Source organism: Bubalus kerabau, chromosome 1 (assembly GCF_029407905.1).
Source record: "Bubalus kerabau isolate K-KA32 ecotype Philippines breed swamp buffalo chromosome 1, PCC_UOA_SB_1v2, whole genome shotgun sequence".
Lineage (NCBI taxonomy): Eukaryota > Metazoa > Chordata > Mammalia > Artiodactyla > Bovidae > Bubalus > Bubalus kerabau.
This window is the reverse complement of record NC_073624.1, coordinates 73,809,272-73,823,545: the sequence shown is the minus strand read 5'-3', so window position 1 is coordinate 73,823,545 and position 14,274 is coordinate 73,809,272. Positions and strand designations below refer to the sequence as shown.

Genomic DNA, 14,274 nt, shown 5'->3' with positions numbered 1-14,274 from the left:
TTGTTTGTTATGAAACGATAATAACAGGAGACCCAAAGGTTCTATGAAGTTACGTTTTTGGACTGGGTGAAATTCTTTCTGTCCCACACTGGGTGAACATCATCAAAAACTTCTGAAAGAGACATTTAGAAGCTGCTTAGATACTGAGTGTTGTTTTCTTGAAGCACAGTTTCAGGAAGAAGAGCAAGAGATTTCAATACATTGTTACCTGAGCACAGCCATGCTAAATAGAAGCCTAAGAAGAATATTTCGTCTATGATTAGAGATTTATACAAGTAGAGCCGGTGATTATCATCAGCCACACAGAACTGAAAGCAGGGTATATGATTTATGTCTATTGTTAAATTAGTGTATTTATTTCACTATGAAAGGCATGGAACCATATGTAGAAAATTTGGGAGAGAGAGAAAAGGCAAAAAATCAGTTACCATCAATCCTGTGCAGTCATTCTCTTTAATCTTCATCTCTCGTCTTTCATCCTTTTTCTTATTAACCCAAAAAATAATTTTTAAAACTTGCTGAAATTATATTTGTTTTTATAAATGCAATTTTAAAATATATCATCCACATAAACATAGATTTAGTGTATAATGTGATAAAGCTCAAAGGTATAATTATGGAGCAGCAAATGATAACATGTGGTATTTGAAGCAATATAGCTTCAAACTGTTTTATTTTCAATAAAACTGAATTGTTTTATTTTAAACATATTTGCACTCTGTTCACTCAACCCTTTTCCAATGTTAAATGTACTACAAATACAAATATTTCGAGTAAGTCTTGGCTGGTAGTATGCCATTCGTGAGTGATGTTTTATTGTTGCTAGTTATTATTACTGTATTTGGTAATATAAATAACCAAAAGTTACTAACTATAAAGGCATACAGCACCAAATCCTTTATAATGCCAACCAAGATATGTTTTAGAACAAAATGTGAAATGATAAATATTATCTAGTAAAGTGTAGAGGGAAGTACAGCTTGTAGAAGTCATTTAAAACACTTGAATTCATGAAATGCCATCTAAGATGTAGCTCACTTTTAATAATCATTGGTTTTCTTGAAGGGACATAATTAATATTCTTGCTTTCAAAGGAATTCATTCAATTGAATGACCTTTCCTGATGATACTCCTTTCATCAGACTTCTTGCAATTCTCTGCCTTCCCTTAAACAGGGTAGGAATTAACTCTTGATGACTCTTTATCCTCAAGGCCCTCCTAATGAATGAATTTAGTAAAATTAATTCACACAACATTTTTACCCACCCAGGAAACCCTTCACAGTGGTCTTATGGAACCATTGCCACAAGTCAAAGAAACAGTTGCAGTGGAATTTTGGTTAATGAAGGTGCTCCTTTTGACCTGGTAAAACCCTGAAGTGCTTTTCAGCTTGAGACAGGTGTGACAGTATCCCTACAGATTACCTTCTAAGATTAACCTTTTACATTATTTTACTCATGAAGTTCTTAATGCCTAATACATTGATATTGTGACTTAAAGCAGAAAGTTGTATCAGTGTCTACCATGTATCTCTTATATCTTCCATGTTGGAAAATAAATTTTATAATGCATGTAAATTTTTTATACTGCATGTAAGAAAGGCTGTATTTTTAAAACCTCTTCCTAGCCCATGTTTATGTAATCAGCTTAATTAACCAATCCAAATTCTGGATATCTCTGCAGATAACTGCAGAACCACTTAGTCTGCCTAACTCTCATTTTGGTATCTGTATGATTTATTGATTGTTCTTTATTCCTAAGCAAGAACACGTTGTTTCCATTACAAGTCCCTTTAATAACCCAGATGAGAATCAGTTAAGCATCAAAGCTCTACAGTGAGATTATACGTTACTACTCTCAGTAGTTTGTGGCCATTCAAGTAACAAGAATCATCTTCTCAACTAGATTCAGTGGGAAAGTGAAAATGTAAAGTGAAAATGTAAACTTTACAATGTAAAGTTTTAAGGCTTACTGTCATATTGCAGAGGTGGTTTTTACATTTTTAGACTTTTTCTCTCCATAATTAAATTGAGATGTTATATAAACCTTCCAAAGGAAATGATACTGAAAAATAAATGTTAACACCAAGATCATTAAATTTTGGACCTTCATATCTTCTTTTGCACTTAGGTTTTTGCTTTTGTTATCACTTATTTATTATGTCTTTCCAAATTCTGATCAAAAAAGTCACCTCACATTTGAAAAGAATTAAAGAATGACCCAAGAAACAGATGGATTTTATAAGGGCTAGTTGAAGATTGTTTTGACATCAACTATTTCCTTCAGAGCATTTTTCTCAATCCTATTAAGCTAAAAGGCTACCTTGTAAATATCTTGGATATGTGTTATTAATGTTTTGGAAGAATCACTTCTCTCCAAGCAGTCTAATTCTAGAGTTCTAAAACCCAGAAGACAGAGTTACGCCTACACAATATTTTAGGTGTTGTGTGTTCCAGAATTCCGATGGTGAAAAATGTCAGTATTCCATCAGAGGGATGATGAATTGAGAAGTGCCTTCCCACTCTCTGTGGTTTCCATGGTACTGATTGTCAATGCCTTTTGTTGCAGGCAGAATACTTCTATGAATTCCTGTCCTTGCGCTCCTTGGATAAAGGCATCATGGCAGACCCAACCGTCAATGTCCCTCTTCTGGGAACAGTGCCTCACAAGGCATCAGGTGGGTGGTCTTTGCCTCAGAAAAGGTTTATGCTTAAAATATAATAGTGGTGGGAATACTATTTTAGATCCAAATGTCATCCATCAGAGAGATTACAGGATGTTTTCTTGAAGAGAGCTATTGATTTTAGGGCAAATCAGTTGTTATGTCCCAATTTCCTTTGGACAAAAGATTAGGATAGGCGTGAAGAAATGGAAGTTTTAGAATTTCCTAAAAATTCAGTTCATAAATGATTCCAGATTAAAAAAAGAAAGTCACTGTATAAAATATACTTGGCCAACAAGTGCTAATTAATGTAATGCATATAAATGTGGCAAAGATACAAACTAAGTGATTCAGAGGGAATGGGATAAATCAAGAAAAACTTCCCCTAAATGAACATTGTATTAAATAGGAATTCGAAGTAAAGAAGAGACATGCAAAAGTGGGAGAAAAGGGTTCAGTCTTTCAGATCTAATCATCCTTCTCTGCTTAGAAAGTACAGTATGCAGTTCGGTATTTAGAACTTTTCAGCTTACAAAGCACCAATTCTTGCATTATCTAATTCATGTTCTGAGAGAGAGTCAAGGCTTGAATTACATCTCCATTTTACAAATTAGAAAATCGAGGCTTGTGAGGTTTAACTGACTTTCCCAAAGTCATATATTAGTAGTAAGTGGCAGAGCTGAAACTAGAGCCCAGGTTTTATGACTTTTAGAAAAATACAGAGATCTCTTATGTTAACATGTTCCAATATTTCCTTATGCCTTGAGTCTATTTTTTTTTACATAATTGTAGTAATATTATATATTGTTTTTACATAATGTTTTTCTGGCTTTTAACATTTTAACATAAGCATTTTCCCATGTCATTGCAGATTTTTCCAAAAGTTCTTAATGTGCTTATAATATTCTATTTTATGAACATACCATAATTTATGTTCCCTTATTGTATGTTATGTAGATTGTTTTTAGGGTTTGCATACTAAAAATATCACAGTAACCATTCTTTTTTAAAGTAATAGATGGTCAATACACCACGACTGTCAATATAAGGCCCTGCACAGAATGGGCATTCAAAAAACACTTGTTGGATTAATGTGTGTAGCAGAATCTTAAAGTTCATCTCATTATTTTGTTTTGTTTTGTTTTTTGAAAAATATATATTTTTAAATTTTATTTTATTTAACTTTACAATATTGTATTGGTTTTGCCATATATCAAAATGAATCTGCCACAGGTATACATGTGTTCCCCATCCTGAACCCTCCTCCCTCCTCCCTCCCCATACCATCCCTCTGGGTCATCCCAGTGCACCAGCCCCAAGCATCCAGTATCGTGCATCAAACCTGGACTGGCAACTCGTTTCATATATGATATTATACATATTTCAATGCCATTCTCCCAAATCATCCCACCCTCTCCCTCTCCCACAGAGTCCAAAAGACTGTTCTATACATCAGTGTCTCTTTTGCTGTCTCGTATACAGGGTTATCGTTACCATCTTTCTAAATTCCATATATATGCGTTAGTATACTGTATTGGTGTTTTTCTTTCTGGCTTCACTCTGTATAATAGGCTCCAGTTTCATCCACCTCATTAGAACTGATTCAAATGTATTCTTTTTAATGGCTGAGTAATACTCCATTGTGTATATGTACCACTGCTTTCTTATCCATTCATCTGCTGATGGACATCTAGGTTGCTTCCATGTCCTGGCTGTTATAAACAGTGCTGCAATGAACATTGGGGTACACGTGTCTCTTTCAATTCTGGTTTCCTCAGTGTGTATGCCCAGCAGTGGGATTGCTGGATCATAAGGCAGTTCTATTTCCAGTTTTTTAAGGAATCTCCACACTGTTCTCCATAGTGGCTGTACTAGTTTGCATTCCCACCAACAGTGTAAGAGGGTTCCCTTTTCTCCACACCCTCTCCAGAATTTATTGCTTGTAGACTTTTGGATCACAGCCATTCTGACTGACGTGAAATGGTACCTCATAGTGGTTTTGATTTGCATTTCTCTGATAAAGAGTGATGTTGAGCATCTTTTCATGTGTTTGTTAGCCATCTGTATGTCTTCTTTGGAGAAATGTCTATTTAGTTCTTTGGCCCATTTCTTGATTGGGTCATTTATTTTTCTGGAATTGAGCTGTAGGAGTTACTTGTATATTTTTGAAATTAGTTGTTTGTCTGTTGCTTCATTTGCTATTTTCTCCCATTCTGAAGGCTGTCTTTTCACCTTGCTTATAGTTTCCTTTGTTATGCAGAAGCTTTTAAGTTTAATTAGGTCCCATTTGTTTATTTTTGCTTTTATTTCCAATATTCTGGGAGGTGGGTCATAGAGGATCCTGCTGTGATATATGTCGGAGAGTGTTTTGCCTATGTTCTCCTCTAGGAGTTTAATAGTTTCTGGTCTTACTTTTAGATCTTTAATCCATTTTGAGTTTATTTTTGTGTATGGTGTTAAAAAGTGCTCTAGTTTCATTCTTTTAGAAGTGGTTGACCAGTTTTCCCAGCATCACTTGTTAAAGAGATTGTCTTTAATCCATTGTATATTCTTTCCTCCTTTGTCAAAGATAAGGTGTCCATATGTGCGTGGATTTATCTCTGGGCTTTCTATTTTGTTCCATTGATCTATATTTCTGTCTTTGTGCCAGTACCATACTGTCTTGATGACTGTGGCTTTGTAGTAGAGCCTGAAGTCAGGCAGGTTGATTCCTCCAGTTCCATTCTTCTTTCTCAAGATCGCTTTGGCTATTCGAGGTTTTTTGTATTTCCATACAAATTGTGAAATTATTTGTTCTAGCTCTGTGAAGAATACTGTTGGTAGCTTGATGGGGATTGCATTGAATCTATAAATTGCTTTGGGTAGTATACTCATTTTCACTATATTGATTCTTCCAATCCATGAACATGGTATATTTCTCCATTTATTAGTGTCCTCTTTGATTTCTTTCACCAGTGTTTTATAGTTTTCTATATATAGGTCTTTAGTTTCTTTAGGTAAATATATTCCTAAGTATTTTATTCTTTTCGTTGCAATGGTGAATGGAATTGTTTCCTTAATTTCTCTTTATATTTTCTCATTGTTAGTGTATAGGAATGCAAAGGATTTCTGTGTGTTGATTTTATATCCTGCAACTTTACTATATTCATTGATTAGTTCTAGTAATTTTCTGGTGGAGTCTTTAGGATTTTCTATGTAGAGGATCATGTCATCTGGAAACAGTGAGTTCTCATTATTTTGTTAAAATAGTTTCTTAGAGGTAAAATTATTGTGTCAAAAGATATGAACTTGAACTTTTTATAAGGCTCTTAGAACAAATTGCCAAAATCCCAAATTACTTTCTGCAAAGATTGCACCCATTGGTACCTTGGCTACCAGTGTGGCAGACAGCCTGACTTATTGCAGTCTCATCAACATGGGTTATTAATCATGTTAGCTGTTTAGCTGGCTTAAAAAGTGAAAAGCGGTTTCTCAATGTTCTTTTAATTTGATTTTTTAAATGCCTATTGAGGTAGGAGACTATTTTCTTGTATTAGACAATGTAAAATGTCTGTACGTTGTGCTCATATTTTGTGGTTCTTTTCATTAATTTGCAAAGCTCACTGTGCCGGGGTCCAGCCCCGGTGGATCCAGGGAATTCGAAGGGGAGACGACGTCGGCTATCAGGAGACAATAGCTTAATTAAGTGTTAATTAGAGATATAAAGAGTGGCTAAATAGGGATAGCTCAGTGAAAAAATTCAGTGGAGAAAAGAGGCTGAATAACTTGGTTTACGTGGAAAACCAATAAAACTCCAAGACAAGGAGTTTGCACTACCTACGTAGGCTGCAGGCATCCTCCCATTCTCCCGAAGGAGAGGAGACACTAAGGCCTCCCCAGTCAGATCTTAGAAGCCCAGGCAAAATTAGTAGGCTTGGCGAGCCTCCACATTCCAGATGGGAATTCAGCCAGAAGGTGAGAGAAAGAAAAACATGGGGAGACCAAGCTTAGGTGAGCAAGGCCCGCACTTTATTTTCCAAAGTAGTTTTTATACCTTAAGTTGTGCATAGAGGATAATGGGGGGAGGGGTAGAGTCATGCAAGGTCAGCAGTCCTTGATCCTTATCAAAGCCAGGCTTTCTTCCTGCAAACTTATATGCAAAAGTTTAGGTGATTTACATCATTTTCTGGCCAGGAGGCCTGTTAACATTTTATGACCCTTTCTTCAGAAAACTTATTTTTCTCTAAAGGTGATTATTCTAAAGTCAGGCGCCACCCTCTGAAAGCATTAGATAAAGTTGCATTCCTATAGGGCAAAAGTGTGGTGGGCTATAACAAGAAAAGAATTAACTCAAGGGTCCAAGGTTACAAACATTAAAGCTACTACTTACATTCCTATACACCAACTATATTAATCAATACACTCCCAGGGACACAGTAGGTAAGGGATATGGAAACTTAGCAGCAGACATTGGCCCAATAAATGAAAACCCTTCACCAATATAATTTCTAATCAACCCACTATACTATACTAATAATCTTCTAACTGCTCAAAAGAATCTGTATTTAGAAAGTTTAGAACATCTCGTGCATCTCACGGTTGGGAGGCTGTGAACAATCACAAGTGGCCTGAAGAACCTGTTCAGGCAGGCTAGAGAACTTCCAAAGGAGTTTGTGAACTAAAACAGTCTTGTCACGTCCAGGAACTTTATTAACTGGAGCTGTAAGTTAACTCTTTTTCAGAGAGAGAGAGGTGGTGGGGGACAGCCCCCCGTAAAGTCAGAGGTGTAGGTGAGAGCACAAAGCAGTAAAGTAGGCAGACTCTGGTTTTGGGGGTAGATGCTTGAGAATTTCCAGGGGGACTCCTGAGGCTCAATCCCACCTTTGCGTATGCCGAGCCTCCTTCCTCATGACCTTTGCCACGAGCAGAGTTCCTCACGCTGGCTCCCGGCATCACTGTAAAGTATTTGTAGTTTTTTTCAACTTATCATTTATGTTTTATTTTTTTTTGAGGAGGGTTTAAAATCCTGTGTGGTCAAAACTATCTTTTCATTTGTGATGGATCGCATTCATTATTTGTAGACTTTTTAATGATGGCCATTCTGACCAATGTGAGGTGGTATAGTTTTGATTTGTGTTTCTCTAATAATTAGTGATGCTGAGCATCTTTTCATGTGCCTGTTGGCTGTCTGTATCTCTTCTTTGGAGAAATATCTGTTTGATCTTCTGCCTATTTTCTGATTGGGTTGTTCGTTTTTTTTATATTGAGCTGTATGAACCTTTTGCATATTTTGGAGATGAACCTCTTGTCAGTCACATCATTTGTGAATATTGTCTCCCAGTCCATAGGTTGCCCTTTCATTTTGTCTATGGTTTCCTCCCTAAGGAGCTCATTTAAATTGGTGAAACAGGAAATCAGGCACCCTTACAGAGTCCATTTTCAGGTTGTGATTATCTACTATTTCCAAATGTATCTGTATTGATGCATCCCAGCACTGTAAGAGTTGGGGATTAAATAAGCACAGAGTTTTTCTAATTTTCTGGCATAGGCGCCCATCTGAGTATAGACAGGAAGAGTGAATCTGAGTTTCTCGTGGGTCATCACAATGCTGCTGCTATGACTCATGGCCCTCTCAGAGGATTTGCTTCCAATCGAGATGGAAGTTCCCATGAAGGAAAAGGCCTTGGGTTCTGGAGATACACTCACCTGAGGTTTATAGCTTCAAGGATGTGAATATCCCTTTCCAAATACAGGAAAACCCCAGTTCTGCTCAGATGATTGTGCTTGTACTATTGCATACCGCTGCATCATGGAGACAAGAAAGTTCTTAGAATATGACCACCAAATTCTTAGAATAGGGTGTTACTCAGTTTTGTGCCATGTCAGTTGATGTTCTTTTTTGGTCAAATATAATTTTCTATAAAATTTTTCTTGATATTTTTTGATCTTTTAAGAAGTGATCAGGAATAAGATAAATATACAACATGTCTCTCAATTTCCATTTTATATTTTTGAATTTTTCCTGCATCTTTTTCTGTTATTAAAGAACTGCAAACTCATTTAACCCTTTGAAAATGCATTAATTAAATTAATTACACAGTGACACCTGTTCAACTTAAATTAATCTTGTATCTTTGGATTTCTAATCAAATGCTTGTCTCCAAAATCTTCCCAGCTTTATTAATTTTTTGTGTCTGCTGGAAAAAAAAAAGCTTACTGAAAATCTACTTCTTGGGATGTTGAAACTGTAAGGCTTTGAGTATATATTTCAATTGGTTACATTTAGAGAAAACATCACTTACTGATAATTTAGAATCTTTATAAATCAAATGTAGAGGGGAAAGTGGATAATGCATTAGACAAGGTGAGACTAAAAAGAACAAACCTTCTGGGATGAAGTGACTCATGCATGTGTGTGCATGCGCACACACATACACTTTATACAGATAACCTCCCCTCCTTCAGTTCAGTTCAGTTCAGTTGCTCAGTCGTGACTGACTCTTTGCGACCCCATGAATCGCAGCACGCCAGGCCTCCCTGTCCATCACAAACTCCCGGAGTTCACTCAGACTCAAGTCCATTGAGTCAGTGATGCCATCCAGCCATCTCATCCTCTGTCATCCCCTTCTCCTCCTGCCCTCAATCCCTCCCAGCATCAGAGTCTTTTCCAATGAGTCAGCTCTTCGCATGAGGTGGCCAAAGTAGGTTTTTGGAAGCAGATGTAGGATTTTTTTGCAGAAATGCAGGTGCAGGAAGTTTATGGGAATTTTAGTCCATTGCAGGGCATTATTCATTGCCTCATTAAGCTCAGTACCCCCAGCCTGAGCAATGAGGGTAACTTGAATTATTAAAAAGTAATCAAATCAGTGTGTCTTGCTCCTAAGCATCCAGGTAGCATTCGTTACTCTGCTGGTCTGTTTAATATCTTCAAGCTGCTAAGGTGTTCTTTTCTCCTACAGACTCCTATGTGCCTAAGCATTGCATGAAATAGAAAACTCTTGATCTTTAACAGTTAGGAAGTGCCTGCCTTCTGGCATCAGAAGGGAACAAAAAGAGGAAATACAAACTGGATGGTTCAGTAAAATACCTGAGTTGGATAACAAAAAACATTTTCCATCAAGCCAAGGTTTGGCCTGTTGGAACACTGTCTCTGTCATCCCATGAAACCAAGGCAGCAGGAATGTTTCTCAACCAAGACCATCAGGAATCCAATGAGTAGGAACTGTCAAATAGGTGTTAATGCTGGGAGGACCATCTTCTTCCCGGTGACCCCCGTTCTGAGCAGAAAGTGAAGCCCAGAGTAGATGCTCAGTAAGTATTGCTGGGAGAATGAATGGCTGTCAGCACAGCGTGGAGCACGGATGACTACTTGTGTTGAATGATTTATATTCATGGAGCAGCATATAATCATGTGATATTGAGGATGAGCTCTGACCTAGCCTGCCTTTCTCATTTCTTCCTTTGTTGGGAGGCAGTGGCTTGCATGACCAAGGCTGAGGCTGTGTGAGCACTGTGCCTGTCTCAGTGTAGAAGAACTATTTAATCAGAATAAGTTTGTTGTTTACGTCTATAGAAGAGATAGTTTGTGTGCAGTTGGTGGCACATCAGTGTGTACTTGAATGCCATGTGAGTTATGTTCAATCTACTTGAGTTTTTCTGAGTTGTTGTAATTTACCCTGGTCTCGATTATACAGCCTAGATGGCACTGGAATTCACAACATCTGGCCTCATTTCCATCTAGCTTTTGGTAAAAGTGGCTCTCTACTCATAGGCTTATTGCTGCAAAAGCACATGGTAACTTTCACATTTCTGTTATTCCTTGGAAATAGAGAGCCTGTGCTGTTTCTCCCTTTGAGGTCTTTTTCTTTATGCGTGTGTTTTTTCTGAGTGCACATTGTTCATATTGTACTCTGTCTCCCACTGCCTCAGGGGTATTTCTGTCTCTGTCTGTGTATGTGTGCAGGTGTGCACATGTATTTGTGCAAGTGTGTGTCTGTGTGTGTAAAGGTATATGGATGTGTCTCCCATAAGGTATATCTTTGTTACTGTCAGTGCCTAGTTTGTGACAATGTACTAGGTGCTGAGGTTATAAAAACACATACCATATGGTCCTTCCCTTTGAAAATCACATTCTTAGCAAAGGATTTGTTGTTTGTTGTTGTTTAGAGGTTTAGTCATGTCTGACTCTTTTGTGACCCCATGGACTGTAGCCCACCAGGCTTCTCTGTTCATGGGATTTCCTAGGCAAGAATTCTGGAGTGGGTTGCCATTTCCTTCTCCAGGGGATCTTCCTGATCTAGAGATCAAACCTGCATCTCCTGAATTGGCAGGTGGATTCTTTACCACTGAGCCACCTGGGACGCCTAGCAAGGGATGCAGAATCATAATCAAATCATTAGATTATAATGCAGTTGTATACAGAGGTATATGTGAAATGATGTCATCAGCGGCAGCGGTGGGGTGTTAGGGAAACCTACAGAGAACAAGTGCTGTTTAATTTGGGTTTTGAGTGGTGAGCAGAAGAACACGGGACAGAAAAGAGGAGAAAGAACATTCCAGGCAGCAGGATAGGCGTGCAGAGTCAGGTACTGCAGACATGCACCACATGTTTGGGAACTGAAAGAAATCTATTTTGAGTTGAGCACAGGTTATATACAAGTCCCTGAAAATGAGGCTAACTAAAGTCAGATTTTGTTTTCTAAGCAAAATTCTTTGAAATATGTTTAAAAAGGTGTTCAATTATAATTCTTATTACCTGAATGGTCTTACAGGTAAAATTTATAAACAGAAAACAGGACAAGTAGAATTTGCAGAAAAGGAATAAAATTTCTTTTTTTTTTTTTTTTTAATTTCTATTTCACATTTCAAAACTGAAAAGTGGGCAAGTGTAATTAGCACAATTTATACATCTTTCATTAATTTCTACTTTTACTTTAAAAGTGAATTTATTGAAACTCATAAACTATGTATCTCCTAACCTCTGAACATTATTTCCTAGTTCCTTTCAAATCATTCTGTACTGAGGTTAACATAACAGTTATGTTTATATGCCTCCTATATCAAAAGAGGTGAATATATATGGGAAAATATTTTTACCTAGGGTGAGAGGATTTTTCATGTGTTCATCTTTCACTGGAAGTTGAATTTGTCAGGTTGAAATTACAAATATATAAGTAAAATAAGCATAATTTTAAACCTAGAGTTTATCAGATCTTTACATGATGAAGATAGAAAATACTTCGTATTATAATAATGTTCATTGAGCATAATTTTAGATTGGTAAAATAATTCTTTTCTATTGATTTACTGAGAAGATGAAGATGTCACATCTTTAGTTTTCTGCCAAGATTGCCTCAGGTTTTCCTAATCAAAAATATAAAAGACTTTATTTTCCTCTATTTGCAGTTGGCATAATTTTGCAGAACTATGCTAGATGTGTGAGTTTTTTTAAATGACTTTTTAAAATGAAAGACATGTTTCATGGTGAACAGTAATATTACAGTTTTAACCTTTCAAATTACAGGTCTTCCCACACCAAAAGAAAATATTTTTAAAACTATTTTAGTAGTAGTATTATTGGTCTTATGGCTAAAGGAGAAGACTGAGGCCTGAGAAGTTTAACTAAACCACGTGATCCATCCAAATCAATGGATCACAGCAAGTGCAATTCTCCACCTGATCCTTTTTAAGCATTAGACAATATGCTCAGAAGACATTTATGCATCTGTTGTGAAGTTAAAATACAGGCAAATTGAACTTAGGTTATAAAAGTTGAGACCCAAAGAATCCAGTAGTTGCAGACTCAAACATTGCAGCTACTTTGAATTCTAACCAGTCTGTAGCTTTAAACATGTGTCAATGTTTGCTTTATTTTTCTATATGTTTTAAATGATTGAAATATTTAACTGTCACAAAATATCTCCAAAATAAATCATTGAGACCTCAGTGCCACAAAAGCCTGGGGTTTTTGTCTTGTTTGCTAAAGCACCCCCACTGCTTAGAGCGGTGTCACATGGTAACATCAGTAAGTATTTACTGAATGGATGAACTCTTTGTGTGTGCTCAGTTGTGTCCAACTCTGCCATTGCCTACTCCAGGGAATCTTCCTGACCCAGGGATCGAACTGAGTCTCTTGCTTCTTCTGCGTTGGCAGGCAGATTGTTTACCACTAGTGCCACTGGGAACTGTTTGTATATTGACTCAAATTTGTATTTATCCATTTAAAGGGAAAAATTCGTCTTGAAAACTCTAAAGAAGTTACTTATGGCATGTTTTCTTTCTGTTGGACTTTATATCCTCATTTTTCTTCCCTGGGATTGCTCAGAGACATATTGTTTAGGTGGGACTATTGTGACTCAGATGGTAAAGAATCTGACTGCAATGCAGGAGACCTGGGTTCTGTCCCTGGGTCAGGAAGGTCCCCTGCAGAAGAGAATGGCTACCCACTGCAGTATTCTTGCCTGGAGAATTCCATGGACAGAGGAGCCTGGTGGGCTATACTTCATGGGATGGCAAAGAGTCGGATACAACTAAGTGACTGACACTCATATTTAAGGCCAGGGAACTCTGTGCATCTTGGTACCTACACTGAACTTAGAGGCTATGTTAACTAATCACACATTTACATGAGAACCTTCCAAATTGTCTAGAAGACCCCCTGATGACTGGAGCATGTGGACATGTAGTCATAACTTAGATTTGTAAATGGTTTGCTTTTAGCACATCTGGAAATATGGACAAACTAGTAATTATTCTCAATGGAATTTCCCATACATATTATAAGACATGTTTTGATATTTGATATCTAAGATATGTTTTGCAACTTGACAATGCTGATAAATAGAAATGAAGATGAGTTTGCATACAAGGATCTTCTCTTCCATACCAAGATTTTGAAAGCTAAAAAAACTCTGAAGTGCCTTGAAGAGAATTAGGTGGGCTACAAAGTAGAGGCTCAGTAAGGTCCAAGAAAAAGATAAACCTGAAAGATGTGGTAAGGAAGATTCTGAAAGTTCTATCTTTTAGGTTCTTCCATGTTTTTATGCCTCAGGGCAATTACTGGCCTACCCATCTGCGCAAGAGTCATGAGAGAAACACTTTATATCTGAACAAAGTGAAAATGCGTTGTAGCGTTAATGACTGAAAGAAATTACCTGTCAGCTCCTTCACCTCCTTTTGAAATGGAAATCCCTACAATGGATTTTAGTGTTTTGTAAACTTACATTTTCATATATAAGATTTCATTCAACCAAGGTTTTCAATGGGGACAATTTTACTTTGGAACTTCAGAAACAATTTTGGTTTTTTCTCTTTTTAGTTCTTTTAAACTGTCCCCACCCCCAACCCCCCCTCCCCATTTAATTGATTGTTTGCAATGGTCAGATCTCAAGATTCAGGAAAGAAATTCATGTTATTTGGAGAAGGGCACAGTGATGAACACTGACAATGCCAAAGCCTTGAGAGTAGGTTTTCGGTTGCCAAGCATGTTAAGAAGATTTTATGACCAGCTGGTGTGCAGTGCCTTACAGAAAAGATAACATCAGTAAGAGAAGATCAGTTTCTAGCTCATTTCTTCTTATAAACCTAGGGAGAAGGTTTAAAAAAACTCTTAAAGGAAAGTATTTTTCTTGGCG

The 14,274-nt window shown here is 37.1% G+C and overlaps 1 protein-coding gene across 1 annotated transcript in view; it reads left to right on the top strand.

The window, feature by feature from the left end:
* Positions 1-14,274, top strand: part of WIF1 (WNT inhibitory factor 1) — a 96,128-nt gene that overhangs the window by 58,263 nt on the left and 23,591 nt on the right. The window contains exon 3 of the mRNA XM_055579727.1: positions 2,569-2,677. Within this exon, the coding sequence (XP_055435702.1) occupies positions 2,569-2,677 (109 nt within the window). The remainder of the gene's footprint in view (positions 1-2,568; positions 2,678-14,274) is intronic.